The sequence below is a fragment of the Peromyscus eremicus genome, chromosome 8a (genome assembly GCF_949786415.1).
Source record: "Peromyscus eremicus chromosome 8a, PerEre_H2_v1, whole genome shotgun sequence".
NCBI classification, from domain to species: domain Eukaryota; kingdom Metazoa; phylum Chordata; class Mammalia; order Rodentia; family Cricetidae; genus Peromyscus; species Peromyscus eremicus.
In genome coordinates this window covers 90,154,696-90,171,352 of record NC_081423.1, presented here as the reverse complement: position 1 = coordinate 90,171,352, position 16,657 = coordinate 90,154,696, and the positions used below count along the sequence as shown (strand labels likewise).

At 43.0% G+C, this 16,657-nt stretch overlaps 1 protein-coding gene across 1 annotated transcript in view; it reads left to right on the top strand.

Moving 5' to 3' along the window:
• Positions 1 to 16,657, top strand: part of Prkca (protein kinase C alpha) — a 399,699-nt gene that overhangs the window by 142,992 nt on the left and 240,050 nt on the right. The window contains exon 3 of the mRNA XM_059272016.1: positions 15,644 to 15,726. Coding sequence (XP_059127999.1) covers positions 15,644 to 15,726 — 83 coding nt within the window. The remainder of the gene's footprint in view (positions 1 to 15,643; positions 15,727 to 16,657) is intronic.

Below are 16,657 nucleotides of genomic sequence, written 5' to 3'. Positions count from 1 at the left end.
ATGGTTATGCGTGAAATGGTTATGCTCAATGGTCTCTGTGTCGTACGACCATCACCTGCAGAGGAAGTGAATTAGCTGTTCCATCCTGTCGTTCAGCAGACCCACATGTCACTCAGCAGACCTCTTTCAGAATGCGACTCTTGTTGAATTTCAGTTCTTGCATGAATCAGTTAATATCAACTTAACCAGGTTCCTCCTTCAGGAATTGAGTACTTCCAATATCTTTTATTTGGAATTTGCTTCAAAATCATATAGTAGCACTCTCACCCCTCAAAAGTAAAGCTAATTACTGCTAATATTTTGCTTGTATGCCAATGTGTCATTTTTAAATTGACAGCATTCTATTTTGTAGTCTCTCTCTTTCCTTTTAATGATGAATCCTAGATGTTTACCTACATCTTAGTTCTTCTAATGGATGTACATTAACTCCCATTTCCAAACTCAGCTAGTTTCTGGTTTTTCATAAACACATGCATGTCACTGATCTTTATGCAACTCTGTCTTCATTTACTTGGAGTTAATTGCTCTGTGTTCAGTGACGAACATGATCTCCCCGCAGTGTTAAGGCCACGACAGATGTAACCCAGGTTTTCATTCTCCTTTGTCCTTGGTTGTTGTTTATGTGATGGTCATCTGGCAAACTTACATACCAAACAAGTCTAGTTCTATGCACAACACTCCAAGTCTGATGATTTGCAAAGCATTGTGGGATCTTGCAGTGCCTGGCATTACTGTGCCATTGAAAGTATGATATTTTAGCTGAATAATGCGTGAACGGTTGGGGAAAAGAAACCACAGAGCAAACAGAAAAGAGTAAAACTAATTATCCCCAAACACCAGCCTGAAGATAGCCCTGTGAACAGTGTTTTGGCTGCTGGAGAGACTCACCCTCATGCAGAAACAACCGGGACATATTTTAACATTGGAGAACAGGTGCAAGGTTTTTTTTAAGTATCGTGTGACAGCATAGCTTAAAAAGTATTTGTAGTGAGAGAGAGAGATAACTCAGCAGTTAAGAGCACTGGTTGCCCTTCCAGAGGACTGAGGTTCAATTCCCAGCACTTACATGGCAGCTCACAACCCTCTGTAACTCCAGTCCCAGGGCATCTAATGCCTCCTTCTGGCCTCTGTAGGCACTGCATCACATATGGCACACAGACATACATGCAGACAAAATACTCATACACATTAAAAAGAAAAGGAAAGGAAAGGAAAGGAAGGAAGGAACAAAGAAACAAAGAAACAAACAAAGAAACAAAGAAAAACAAAACAAAGCCCAAACATTTTCAATTAAAATTCTGAGTAACAGTTTGTTGTATTTTTTTACGTTTATTTGGCCTTACGTTTCTTGGTATGTGTTTTGAGAATGTAATCGATTTGATCTATTTGTCTGGTAAAGTGATTTTTTCTTTTCATTTGCTAATTTTCATTTGTTTTTCTGCCACTCTGGATGTCTTAACGTCCTTATTTGTGTGACAGAAAATGTTCCCTTCCACGTTATTCACCGCAGTCACCTGCGGCTTTGGAGTCTCTTGGATGGCTTCAGATTTCCTTGCTGGAGGCTTCTGGCCCCCCCTCCTTGTAATTATGTGCTGTTCCACGTCCCTGATGTTTTCTTCGTTCCCAACGTTCTTGATAAAAGAGAGGTAATTAGTGTATTATGGCTTCTTTTTTGAATTGTTAGCCAAGATAAGCAGAGGGGAATGTGCTACATGGTGAAAATTTGCATAACAATATGAGCAGTCTTTGTCAGCGGAGCTCAGTGTAATCTCGGGGAAAACGAAAGCACTTATTTATGGAAAGTTCCTGCATGTACTTATCTCTAAGAATTAAAAATTACTGCCGGTGGTGGTGGCCTCTAATTTCAGAAGTAATGTCACACCCTGTTTGCTCTCAGTACACCCTGGTTTTCAAGCTACACCCTGACATCCTTCTGTCAGCTCTGAGAGAGTCCCTTCCCTCCTCGGAACACTGACTGCAGTCAAAGCCAAATCAGAAACTTAAATATGGAACACTATAGAATGTTCTCTCCCTATAGCTCACAGGAGCTTTATATTTGCATGGCAAATGAATGAATGAATGAAATAATAGTAGAGCATATTTCATTAAAGCAGTGTTTCCTAAAATACCTGGGATAGCCTTATCATTTCCTTCTAGGAACCAGAATCAAGAGTAACATTTTCTCTGGATGAGAGTCACGCTCCTTCCCATCAGCCCCATGTTTTGCCTTTGACTACCTGTCTCCACAATTTGCATGAGGCAGCTCAAGCCTCTTTTCATCATTTTGCATAAATGTTACTGCCAAACTCTGTCAGCTGGCCACCCCAGCTGGGAGGAGAGAAGTCCCTGGACCTTTAGTCTATCATGCACCAGCACCCTTCTGCCCCAGGTCTGCCCTGACTCGGGCAGGGATGAGGGCCCTGGCTCTGTGCTAGTGTCTGTCTCCCCTAGGGCCATCTCTGCTCTTTGCCGGTTCTTTTTCTCACTACTCAAGCATGGCGCCTGGGGAATTCTCATTTCTACCTACACCATCCTTCTTGAGAACACACTCAGATTTCCATCGTCTCTTGTAAGCAAGATGCCTGCAAGTGTCATGTGAAGTCCTGGTGTCCCCCAGGGTCTGCTGTGGCTTCCTGACTGTTGGCTAAGTGACAGACACAGGTACAAGATTATGGACTTACAAATGGCCGAAAGATAGAGGATTTGGCCTCATCACGACCTTGACCTTGTTGCCAAGTATGAACACAGTTGCTACACAGTATGAACCTAGAATGTTGACTCGCTCTGAGACTGCAATCCCATCACAACTGAATTAAAGGGCTAGCGAGATGGCTCAGTGGGTAGGGTCTTGTCCTATAAGCCTGAACCCGAGTTCGGTCCTCGCAGCCCTGCAGGGAAAGGTGGAAGGAGTGAACCACAAAGCTGTCCTCTGACCTCCACACCCATGCAGTGGCATGGCAGCACACACACAGAAAATGGTTTAAAAGGAGTACGGGCTATTTTGACTTAAGCATAAAACTGTAGTCTGGGACCAAATGAAAACAGAGACAAGAAGGAGCCATTGCCTTGTCCACTCATCCTCCCTCAGGCCCCCAAAGGTCTCCACAGCTTCAAAGTCATTAAAGCAGATTCTTCCTGAAGTCTCCTGATACTTCAGTTCTCAGATTAGTCGTGGACGCTTACTGCCTTTTAAATTAGCAATATCCTTTGCAAAGATAGAAACTGCGGGTCACTCTCCTGGGCCTTGGATCCCTTGTACATTCCAAATGGATTTACTGGACGGTTGTCAACTTGTGTGGGAGCCACATTCTGCTCAGGACCAGCAAGTGTTTTCCCAAATGTGACCACTGTGTAGTTATGGCTGCAGATTCCAGCTGGTATACTGTGTAGAAGAAAGCTAATGATTTTAATGTGGAATTTTGATTATATACTGGTGCTGAACCCTTTAAAAGTTCTGGCTTTATTAAACCCATCCATAATTATGAGCAAGGGAATCTATGCAAATGTCCCAGATATTTCTGAACTTCACAGTTTCCATTTCCTATCAGTTCAGGTTTGAATCACCTTTTTGCTTACAGTCAGCTATTGTCTTTTGATGCTTTCCCCATGGAAATATTAACACGGTCCTAATTCATTTGTCTGGCAATAGCTCATCGTAACTTTGGACTTAACGTGCTCACTGGTGATGTAGGTAAATATGATAGACACAGATGCACCATCTCATGGAGATGTCAGGGAGGAATGTCTTGAATCTCCTACCCCTTGTTTTGTTTAAATCATTTCATTTTTGCCTCTTGAGTTTTTTACTTTCTAGAGACTTTCTTGATACATGTATGAATTTCCAGGGCTGCCATAACAAATTACCACATACTGAGTGGCTTAGAGAACAGAAGTTGCCCTTCAGTTCTAAAGGCTGGCTGTTGGCAAGGCTGGCCTCTTCTAAGAGCTGTGACAGAGAATCTACTCTGTGACTCACCCCTCGCTTCTAGTGGCTGGTGGTAATTTCTGACATCCCTTGGCTTGTAGACACATTACTCTAGACAGTCTCCATCTTCACATGGACTTCTCTCTGTGGATGGCCTCTTTTTGTAAGTCACACACTTGGTTAGGAATGTGATCTACACCAATGTGTGAGTCCATCTAATTAATTATATCTACAACAACCAAACTCTACATAGGATCTCAATGACCTGAGTTGTAGAGAAATAAAGTTTGGCCATGTTTGTAAGACCCCATCTAATTTATGTTTTCAGCTTTAAATTATTTCTATTTTCAGATAAGCACAGAAGTAGAGAATAAGGTCATAAAGACCGTGTTCCCATCTTTTATCTTCAGGAATCATCAGTGTTTACAAGTCACATGCCACCCTTCCTGTGCCTTTGTCTCACCCTCTGCTGGGAGCCTGTGGAAAGGGATCACAGACAGCACACTGTTCTAGCTGTGTAGTTTTTAAAGACAGAGAAGAGCAGCAGGCTACCCTGTCTCACCACAGTGGCAGTGAAGGGGAGAAAGGCCAAAGTTCTTCTGTTCGTCTTCCAACGTGCGGCTAGGTTCACCCTGCAGCTCAGTAAAGGAGAGAAGCGAGAGAGTAGGAGGGAGCAGGGAACACACACACACACACACACACACACACACACACACACACACACACACACGGCGGGGGTAAGGGAGGAGGAGGGATTGAACCAATGGCCTTCTGAATGCTATAAAATTAACCACTGAACTATAACACTGGCCTTTTAATTTTTTTATTTTAATTTTTTGTTGTTGTTGTTGAGACAGGCCCTTGCTAAGGAACTCTGCTTGAACCTCATATAGTTCAGGCAGGCCTTAAACTCATGATCCTTCTGAGCAGCTGGGACCACAGGCCTGTGCCACCCAATCCACAGGCAACTTCCTTTTGCCCCAGCTTTCTCCTTAGTTTTCTCCCAGCTCTCAGATCACCCACCCTTCCCAGCACCAACCACCTGTGAATGTTCCTGGCACCTCTTTGGCTCCCGGGGTTCCCTTCACTGTGTAGACACCTTGTTAGAAAGTTTGACCTGCCTGCCTCCAGGCTTCTTGATGCTGGATCTGTTTGCCCGTCTGCCTGAGCAGGTCATGAAGCAAACCTGCTCAGCTTGTCTAGGACAGAATCCCAGGTCTAAGCCACACAAAGACTATTTTCTCCCTCAGCCTGTATGATCCTCAGGTAAGTCCCACATTCCAAGTTCACCCTCACCATTTTTGACCTCCTGCACCCACACTCTACAACTTGCCCGCCCCCCCTTTCCCAGACATCAATCCCTTTACCACATAGGATTCTGAGAGCAGAAAATCATCTAATTCGGAGCAGCACCAACAATAGAAACATGCATAATGTGACCTTGTTCTCCAGTATCCTGAACTGTATGGTGTGTATGAGGTAGACATACATGAAGCAGATGACATTCTTGAAGTTCTGAAATGGCTCACGTGACCAAGAGTCTGAATGAAGGTGAAGGCCGCAGACACTGATATCTGACTTCTTAGTTCTCCTTAACCTTCTTTGTTCCAGCCTTGTCCCAGGGTCCCCTTCGGCTATCAGATGGTCATACCGTTTGCCTAGTCGCCGGAGCCAGTAACTTTGGAGGAACCTGTCTTTCATGGCCTCCATCCTTTCAGTCCTTCAGAAGATGTTGCAGATCCATGCAGGGGGCAGGAACACAAAGAGAGGACGCTTAGGAGTACTCGTGAAATTCTAGAAAAGGAGGAGGGAGGAAGAATGAAAGATGGTTGCATGGCCAGGTGTGGAAAGTGAAGTTTTGAAAACACTTGGGCGTGTGCGTAACTGCTTAGAGGCTGTAATGTGCCATCTGATAAATGGCATTCTTTATACTGGGTGGCATGGCACATTGATTTGATTTGTTTCCACACAACTTTAACATGTATCCTAGGAGAAGACTGTTTTCATTGTTACACATCTGAAACCAATAATTTTCTTTTAAAATGCAAATATAAGTTCAATTTTCCCTTACTTTCCCTATGAAACTGAAAGCACATGGTGTCTTAGAGATTTTCATTTCATTGAATTTTGATGTGACGTTACCTTTCATTAATCCCTTCTAGCTAAGCAAAATTTAATTAAAACCATCTCACATAATGGCAACCATTCATGTATTTTTTTTTTTTTTTTTTTTTAAGCTCAGGTGGGCTTGGTGGAGCAGGCCCGTGATCTCAGCTCCTCAGAGGCTGATTGCAACATTCAAGGCCTATCTGGGCTATACATTGAGTTTGAGAGACCTGGCCTCAAAATTTAAAAAGGAGGAGGGAGAGGAGGAGGAGAAAAACAAAGAAGAGCTGGAGGGCAGTGGAGAAATGGCTCAGTGGTTAAGAACACTGGCTGTTCTTGCAGAGGACCTGAGTTCAATTCCCAGCAGTCACATGACGCCCACAAGCAGCTCTAGCTCCATCTCCAGGACATCCAGAAAATTTGACGCCCTCTTCTGGCCTCTTCAGGCACTGCATGTGGTACACAAATTTGCAGGCAAAACACCCATATATGTGAAAATAAATTTTAAAAGTTTTTAAAAGACAGCTGGGGGTAGTGCTCAGCACTGGACTGCTTCCTATCACACACACGGCCCTGGGTTCAACTCCTAGTACCACAATGAGGTCAGGGAGGCTTGGGAAGTTTGGCTAAATGCCCTTTGTCCTGAGTGAAGCAGGACTATACAGTTAGCAGGTTGGAATCCAGAATGTGTTACATCATGGCTTTCCCCCTGCTAATTTTAAATAATAAGAAATTGTTATGCCATTGTTGCATTTTACATAATTATTGCCTGAATTTGAAAGGATTTAGACTCGAGGAGAAAGGAATGAAATCATTTTTTTGAAGAAGTACAAAGTGATCCATGATATTCTGTTTCCTCCCCATGACAACTAGTATCAGGCATAAGTAGGGCCATCCCATCTTGTGTATAGATCTAGCGGTAAAAGATGTAAATTGTTTGGAAAATGAGCCTAAGCCATGAGGGCACTTATTTCTGTCATTGTTATTGACCTTTACCATCATAAGTGCACTGGGAATGTTGGGGAAACGTGTGCTGTGGCCCACAGTTGTACAGTTGTGTGAGTCAAACTGAACTGTCCCCATGGCCCTACTCAGTTCTGGCACTGGTTTCACTGGGAATTTTAAAGAATGAAAGAAAATATTTTTCCTGATTTTTGACTAAGAATTATGAATGTAAATATCAAAAAATCTATGTAAATGGATCTAGGCTAAATCTCTTACTGTCTATGACTTCCTATGCTACTTATGTCATAATAATTATTTATAGTTTTGTAAATCTTGCTCTTGGGTTAAACACTTACTTTTTATTGTAGTAAAACATGTTATATAAGCAGGGTAGTGGTGGTGCACGCCTTTAATCCCAGCACTTGGGAGGCAGAGGCAGGCGGATCTCTGTGAGTTCGAGGCCAGCCTGGTCTACAGAGTGAGATCCAGGATAGGGACCAAAACTACACAGAGAAAAAAAAAAACAAAAAAAATGTGAAAAACATGTTATATGAATTTTACCATTTAAACTGTCTTAAATGCATGCTTCAGTGGCACTAGGTATATCTACAATGTTCTGTAACCACTACCACTGTCGATCTCCAGAGCTTAAAAAAATTGTTTTAAACAGGAACTATGTATTCACTACATATCACTTCCCAATTTTCTCTGTCTCCAGTCTCTGATAACCTCGTGTGTGTGTGTGTGTGTGTGTGTGTATGTATACATATATATGTATGTGTTTGCAAGTGTACATATCCAGGAGAGTGCATGTGGATGCTGTTTGTGGACATCAGGTGTCTACCTCTATCATTCTCCACACTAATAATAATAGTTATTAATAATTAATAATTACCAATTAGTAACTATTATTATTATTATTATTGTTGTTGTTATTATTATTATTATTTGAGAGAGGGACTTTCATTGAACCCAGGACTCTCTGTTTTGTCTAGTCTGGCTGGCAGGGAGCCCAGAGATGCCCCTTCTCTAACCCTCCCAGCGCTAGGGTTACAGGTATGCATCACACTGGAAGGTTAATAGCTCTGGGTCTCACTTTGCCCCCTGAGCCATCTTGCCTGCCCTGGTAGCCTCTTTTCTGTTTTCAGTCTCTGGTGGGTGGACTCACATTCTGTTGCATGTGTCAGAATTGCATCCTCCCTAGGGCTGCCCAGCACCAGACTGCTTCACTCCATCTCAGTTACACATCTGCCAATGGGCATTTGGCTCATTTCTGCCTTTTGTCTACAGGGAATAATGGACATTTGGTGAGTTCTGGCTTCCAGTTATTTTGAGGCTGTATCTAGGAATGAAATATCTGGGTCATATGATAATTCTACATTAATTTTGGGGCACCTCCAAACCTTTCCCTGAGTAGTTGTATTACTTTACATTTCCATCCACAGTGGACTAGGTTCCAGCTTCTCTGCATTCTTGTCAGCACCTGTCAGTTTTCCTTCCCTCCTGCCTTAGGGTTTCCCATGACCATAGCAACTCTTATGAAGAAAAACATTTAATTGGGGTGGCTTGCTTACAGTTCAGAGGTTTGGTTCATTATCATCATGGGACATGGTGGCATGCAGGCAGACATGGTGCTGGAGCGGGAACTGTGGGGCCTACATCTTGCAGGCAACAGGAAGTAGTCTGTAAGACTGAGTGAAGCTTAAGCAAAAGAGACCTTCAAGCCTGTTCGCCCAGTGACACACTTCCCCCAACATGGCCACACCTACTTCAGCAAGGCCACACCTCCTGATAATACCATTCCATATGAGCTTATGGGGGCCAATCACATCAAACTACCACACTCCCTTCTTCTTCCCCTTCCTCTTTCCTGTTCTGTTTCCAACCTTCATCCTGTCCCTCCTCCTCCTCCCACCTCCTCTCCCTCCCTGCTCCAGTAGCCTTCCTAGCAGGCAGTAGGCTGTGTGTGGCCGTGTTTGTGGGGCTCCTAAGGAGGATGTTGGGGTTGCTGAGGCGGGACTCTGCTCCATCCCATTCCTGTTTCAGTAGCATCAGTTTACCATATTCTTTCTGAGGTAAATTTCTCCACATAAGTGGTGTATGGGGAAAGCCTTTGGACTCGTCACTTGCTCAGGTCACATGAGGAAACACTATCCCCAATCAGTCTGGATGAAGATGGCTTTGACACAGAAAGAGCTCACCTGATCCGGTGTGTGCCTCTAATGAACTGAAACTATGGTCAAGTTAATGTTTACCAGATTCATAGGAGGAACAGTGTCAGAAGGGAAAGGTTCTCTCTGTTTGGCTTACCATATGCCCTTTGTTGGCTTTTGATCTCCTTAAACTAAACACACATGACTGAGAACCACTGTTAATGTCAATATGACACTCTTGCATTACACTTCAGTTTTTTATCTGAATATTTAAAATGAGTCTCTGACTCAAAATTAGGTCATTGTTATTTGTTCTGTTTCTATAATGTGCTTTTGGTAGATGAAGAATACACTCCTTAATTTCCATTTATTTCCATTGTGTAATGCTAGCCATTGACAAGGATCTTCCAGATTGAGCCTTCTCCATCACAGAGTCAGGTCATGCTGAGGAGCCTCACTCAGGCAGGCCTGTGGACTGGATTCCTTTTTGCGCTAATGCGTCATTTGCACCCTGTGACAGGTCCACTTCAGGAGCCATCTCTCTCTCCTGGGAAGCACAAGCATCCACAGAGAGGAGTACAGGAAAGTCATTTTGTGCTTAGAAAATGATAGAATGAGGATTTGCTTTGTATCTAAGCCGTGGCTCAGAAGGGAAAGAGCTTGCCTGACAAGCATGAGGATCTGGGTTTGAGTCCCACGGATATCCATAAAAAGCCAGGTGTGCTGGTGTGCTCCTGTGAGCCCAGTGCTGGGAGCTGGAGGAAGCAGCCTCCTGGGAGCTTACAGAAGAGCTGCTCTTGCCCAGTCGGTGTGCTCTGGGTAAAGCCACAGACTGTCTGAAAAATGAATAAGGTGGAGAGTGAGAGGATGACAGTCACCTCTGACCTCTGCATGCATACACATGTGCAACCCTCCAACACAGGCCTGCCCTACACACACACACACACACACACACACACACACACACACACACACCACCTCTCTTTTGATTGCACAGATGCACAGATGCACAGATGCACTTAATCCACTGTAAGTGAAAATGATGCTTCAACTAAGTCTTGCTGGATGGCTAGTGCTTCTTAAAAGCAGACTTGTAGAGCGAGAGATTGGCCATGGTTGTGTCTTCACTTCCTTCAGGCTGAGTGGTAGCGACCTTGAAGTTACTTGCCTGCCAAAGTCAAGAAGCTGTTGAAATGGTGCCACATGACAGGTACCCCAGATTTCACTTTCTTCCCAGTTCTCCTTATTCCACTTCCTTACCCCCCATTACATGGTCAGATGAATTCTTTTAGCTTTTAAAATAAAATAGGAGCTCTCAATTTTAACCCCGAGAAAATCTCCAGACAAGCCCGGTGTACTCATTAGGCCCTCTCTGGTCTGTTCTCTCTGCAGCAGCCCCATGGCATCTCTGATGCTTAGACTACATTGTCCTACAAAACATGCATTACCAATTTAGTTTGTAGCTTGGAAGCAAAGGTCCTCAGCAGCCATCTGTGAGTTTCGGAATGTCTGGCCATTATGAATGTTTTCTAGGGCAGCTTTTCCCAGACAAATGCTGTGTCTGACCAGTCAGCCCAACCCCTTTGTCCTCCTTCTTGACCTCCCTCTAGAGGTGATGGTGAGAGGACCCAGAGCTTCCCTCTTACTAAGGCATGGGCTGTTTGCTCTGGTTTAGGAGAACACGCACTGCTTGTTCTGTTTTTGAGACAGAGTCTCCTCTAAATCCTTGTTGGCCTCAAACTCACTATGTAGTCAAGGATGATATTGAACTTCTTATCTGCTTGTCTCCATACCCCCTTCCCCATATTCTGGGATTATAAGTATGTACCTCCATCCCCAGCATATATGGTGATGGGGGCTGAACCTAGGGCCTTGTGCACACTAGATAAGCATGCTACCAAATGAATGTTCAAAGTACAAGCAGGCTTAAGGGTCTTTATGCTCCACATAATTCATACATCCATGGTAACCCTTGATACATAGGACCTTCTATCTGCCTCCTATTGGAGGCATTCACTGAAATGAGAAGTTTACATTGAAGCAGCTTGGGACAAGGACAGCTAAGACAGGGTAGGAGGAGGAAGTAATTTAGGAGTAAGTAAGGATTTTGCTGTTCCCTGCAAATTTTAGAGGGCAGTAAAAGCTTGATTCTTAGGAAACTATTTGAAGTAAGAATTTTCTTGAAGTGCATTATAGAAATATTTTAGCTAGTGGCAATGCACTGGATTGGTGTGATGATATAGATAGAGATGACAGTTAGAAAAGACACAGTGTTCTTCCAAAGGGGCTGGATACTTATGTGTTAATAATGTTCATCCAGATATGGAGAAGGTTAAAAAACAAAGTGGAAGACTCAAATGTTGCAACAATTAAGTAGGAAATCAAAATGCTTGTTTACTTTCAAAACATCATCTTCATAATAAATTACGATGAGGGGTAATCCCCTGTCATTCTTTTCCTTTAGTAAGTGATCATGCCAATAATTTCAGTAAATAAAATGTGCCTTTGTGCCAGGAGTCAGGGAGAGAGCATATTAATGTGGGTCTCCCCATTGCTGCTTTATCCCCCATCTCTGGAGAATTTCCAGTCAAGATGCCTTTGGCAGAAGCAGTGTGGAAGGGACACTTGACTCAAGGCTCGGAGGCGCTCAGCATCACCCTTTGATTGCCTCATCACTGCCTGCACGTTCAGCTACACACTCCCTCCTCCTGCAGGACCATGCAGTGAAGGCATGCATGCTGGGTGTGGCAGATAGAATACTGCAACCCAGGAGGACCCTTTCCACCACAGCAGTCTCAGCTCTGAAGGGCTGTTCGCTGCGAGAGCTCTCCAGCTGTTAACCTTGAGGATGATTCCCACTCACAGTCAGCTTTATTTTTGGTCAATGTCAAGCATGCTTTTTCAGTTGGTTTTTGTTTGTTGGTTGGTTGGTCTTTATGTACATTTTATAGTGCATTGTACTATGACCAAAGAAATTCATAAAGAAAACAGTTCATTATCCCTTGTTATTTATTAAGTATGGCATACCTATATCTCCAACCTCTGTATTTCTGTAGATATGAGTATTTATGTGAATATGCATAAACAAATTTTTGTCATGCATCCTTTGTACCCATAACCTGTATAAGCCATGGTGACACCAGCTCTAATATCCTTTTTGTTTCCAAAATCCTGTTGAGGCAAAATAGAAAGGCAGAGAAAATGAAGGGGAAATGGAAAGGGGAAAAAGGCCCTCGCTAGAGTCTTGTTGAAGTCTCTTGCCAGCCAAGAGTCAAGAAACCCAGCACAATTTAAAAAATTTGCCATAGATCTTGCCTACATAGAGACAATAATACTCCTTTTGTATTAAGATATTTTAAATAAGGACATTAAAATAGCAATGAAGCTTGCTTAAGGCCTAAGCATATATGACCTTGCTCTTTTCCCAGATATAAACCTGAAATTTTTGGAGAATCTCACAAACAAGACTAGACACTTTTCTTTAGAATAAAAAGCAATCTGTGCAACCCTTGTGACCTCTGCAACCTTTGTGACCTTGGATATTTCAGTTTCTATAATCCTATCTAGTGCACAGGCATCACCTTCCTACCAAAAAGAAAATGTCCCTTAGCAACAGTCTGAGATGTGACTTCAGAAGCCACCAAAGTCATATAGAAGGCTGTTATAAAGACATGTATGTGCTTTCTCCGGAGAAGCCCACACCATGCACAGGTCTCCCAACCTTCCCATGAATGCCTCTTTCTCAACCCCCTGAGGTTAAATCCTTGTAAAAATCTCAGGCGACACCAACCTGGCTTCACACTGGTTCATCCTAAAATTTCTTTCTGCGCCAGAGTCAAGAATTCTGACTTCACCTGAGCTGAGGTCTCTCAAACAACCCTCCAGGCTGCAGCGGGTGGCAGCAGGGACTGCGTCTACTTCTCTCGTCCCACTGCCCTGTGTGCCAACAGTGGGCTTGGTATTGAAAGTGAAGCAGGCTGTGGAACAGGCAAACCTAGTATGAATTCTGGCTCCACTTTGTAGGTGGATGACCTTAGACAAGAACCTCCTTTGTCTGTTGGTCTTTCCATCTATCTCCCTGAGGGTTTTCCCTGCCTCCATTTCTCTCTCATTCATAAGTACTCACCGTGTGCTTAAAGTTGACTAGATACCCAAACAGTATTTTTCCATCTAAAACTGTGGATATTAAAGCATGTTATGTAGTGTCGATATGAAGCTTCACCATGATAATAAAACCCATGAGGGACTGGAACAAGATGCCCACTCACAGCAGGGCACCTGGTAAATGGTATTCTGTGGTCAGTTCGAAGGTTCAGTCACTCTGCTGCAATGTCTTAGCAGTCTAAATAATGATGGGCAGCTGCTTTCAGACCTCAGCTAGGTTAGCGGCTCCCAGCTAGGCTTTGGTCCTCAATCTGTTACATTGTATTCTTCTGTGCTTGTGCCTCTGGAGCATTGCTGTCATACATGTTTCCCTTTCTTTGAGACCTTTCTGTGGTTTCTAAGGCCCAGCAAAAGGATTCTGAATTTCTTCCTGGCCACTCCTGACGGTTTAAGAATGCTTAGTACTTGGCTCAGCACCTGCATGCATTCTCCTAGGATTCCAGCTTTCAGCAAACCTGCAATCCTGTTTCACCCACCGAAATGACTCACCCTTCAACTACTAACACAAATGCAGGAGGTTGGTCGGGCGGTGGTGGCGCACGCCTTTAATCCCAGCACTCGGGAGGCAGAGCCAGGCGGATCTCTGTGAGTTCGAGGCCAGCCTGGGCTACCAAGTGAGTTCCAGGAAAGGCGCAAAGCTACACAGAGAAACTCTGTCTCGAAAAACCAAAAAAAAAAAAAAAAAAAAAAAAAAAAAAAAAAAATGCAGGAGGTTGTGTTGTCATTGTGCGAGAAGAAAATAGTACATGAGCCAAGAATCAGGAAGCTCTAACCTTCCTTGCACTGTGTATCAGTTCCTTTCTGCTGCTGTAACAAAACACCACAGGCTGGATAGTTTATAAATAACACATTTATTTTCTCACAGTTCCGGATACTAAAAGCCCAAAGTCTCGGTGCCCGGCTGGCAAGCACCTTTTGGCTGTTTCCTCTAGAGGGAAGAAAAACAATGGTCCACCTGAGGGAGGGTGAAAGGGAGGCATGACCTTGCCCTTCTTCCTGTGTTTCCTTATGCCTTGTGTATGTATGCATGTGTGTGGTCATGCATGCTCACACCACGGCATGCATCTGGAAGTAAGAGGACAACCTGCTGGGTCATTTGAGTTCTTCCACCAGATGGGTCTCCTGGGTCTAACTGAGCCCATCAGGTTTTGAGGCAAACTCCTTTACCTTCTGAGCCATTTCATCTAGCCTTGAACCTGTCCTTTTCTAAAGGTGTAAGATTTACCTTCAAGGGACAAATTTTCATTTCCCAGTCACCTTCCAGGGTCCCTTCCCCATGGACCACTGGAATCACAGCCAGATTTGATCTGTGTGTACATGCAAACCGCAAGATGTGGTAAAAGCTTGTGGCTTCCCCAGTACTTCAGGCAGCATATTGTTCCTTTAGTGTTTTTGTTTTGTTGTTTGAAGCAGTATCACAGTAAAGGGTGCTTGGTGAGCTCCACTCCAAGCTCTGAAGAAAAGGCTAAAGAGATCGCTTTTGTGTCCTCCACATTACACCACCCACAAAGATCTCTTAGGGATTATTTATTCATTTATAACACATTATTTTATTGATTCATCTTCAGGGTTAGTTATGAAATCATTACTGGGCTTAGAAATGTCTCAATAATTTTGCTAGATTTACAAAGGCTCTTCTACCTTGGGGACTGCATCTGTCACAGACAGTTACAAGAAAATGTTAGATTGCGTTCCAACTTTTTTCTAAGGGGTGCTTTCTATAGGTTGAGTTAATATCTTTTTTTAAAGTATTTTATTTTATGTATATCAGTGTTTTGCCTGCATGTATATCTGTGCACTACATGTGTGTAATACCTATGGAGGCTAAAAGAGTGTGGGATCCTTTAGAATTGAAGTCACAAATGGTTTGTGAGCTGACACATGGGTACTGGGAATTGAGCCTGGCTCTTCTAACTCATACTTAGAATACTTCTGTGTTATTTATCATCAGTTATTCCTTTTATAGTTATTTTTATTTAACCTACAGAGTATAATATTTCTATTCATATGTACATGTATACATGTGTATGCATGTGTCTGTATGTGTGTAGAGTTATAGGATGATGCAAAATATGTTAAATTTATAATTCTAGGTTTTACCTTGAGAAAGTATCTCATAAGCTTAGGATCCCCTATCCCTCAGCTTTAGAGTTGAGGGGGCATTGATCAGTTTTCCTTAGCATTTTGTGGTATTATCTCCAAGCTTAATTGAAATAAAATATTATTGATTTTTGGAAGAAATGCCTTTGTGTTGCTGTGAGATTGTCTATACTGAAGCTAAAATGACTCCTCACTGTTGGGGATATTAAATCTAGACCCTTCTAACTTCCGTTTTCTTTTCTCTCCTCAGTTTGCTGTTTTGTGGTTCACAAGAGGTGCCATGAGTTTGTCACTTTCTCTTGTCCGGGTGCAGACAAGGGGCCCGACACTGATGTAAGTAATCAGGAAACTGTCATTTGATGGTAATGCGAATGTCTGAAGTTATTTACTTTGTATTGCCTATACAAGTGTTGTTCTGGAACATGCTATTATTAAAAAGACATCTCAGTTTTCTCACTTTGTCTTGTAGTAATGAACATGTCAATCATCCTTCTGAGCTCTGCACTATTTCTCAGATATCCTCAGAGGAAAATCATTAGCTTGTATTTTTCCACTATGGGTGACCATGTAGATTAATCCACCAAATTTATAGTAGCAACTGTGTGGATACATTGAACACCTTTCAGTTTATCCTTAAAAGTCTATGCATTACTAAGACAGTCAGCAATTTGTCCTGAGCATTTAATGAACTGCCCCGGTTTGCACTGGGAGATCAATGCTTCATTTTCATTGTGCATCATAAATGTCTCCAGTGAAGGGATCCTGGGGGCAGCTGTTTCACTGACCACAATCTCTGAGATGTCCAGTAATTTTATTTCACTTATTTATGTCCCGATTTTCCCTGTTTCTATTGAACATGTCAGTTTCATCTTCTCTTCCCCAAATACAAGACTAGCAGAAGACATTGAGAACCAGGACAAAATGAAGTACCAGTGTCTAAAATGCATTAGGTGGAAAGAAACTTAGTGTCACATGAAAAATAATGTTTAAACTGAAAAGGGGGTAGGCAGAGGAGGGGCATCCCAACTGAGGGTGTATAAAAAAGCTATAAGGAAATCTGATAGCTTTACAAATTAATTAAAAAATAAATTGAACAATAAGACTATGAACAGAGGTTCCCCTCATGGGTGGATAAAACCATCCCCAGAAGATAGATTATTAAGTGAAAGTCCTAATGTCAGAGGTAGGCTCCCTTCCAATGAGTGCTTTGTCAGGGAGGCACCTGAAGCCCCCAGAAACAACACAGGCTACTGCCACTGCTCTT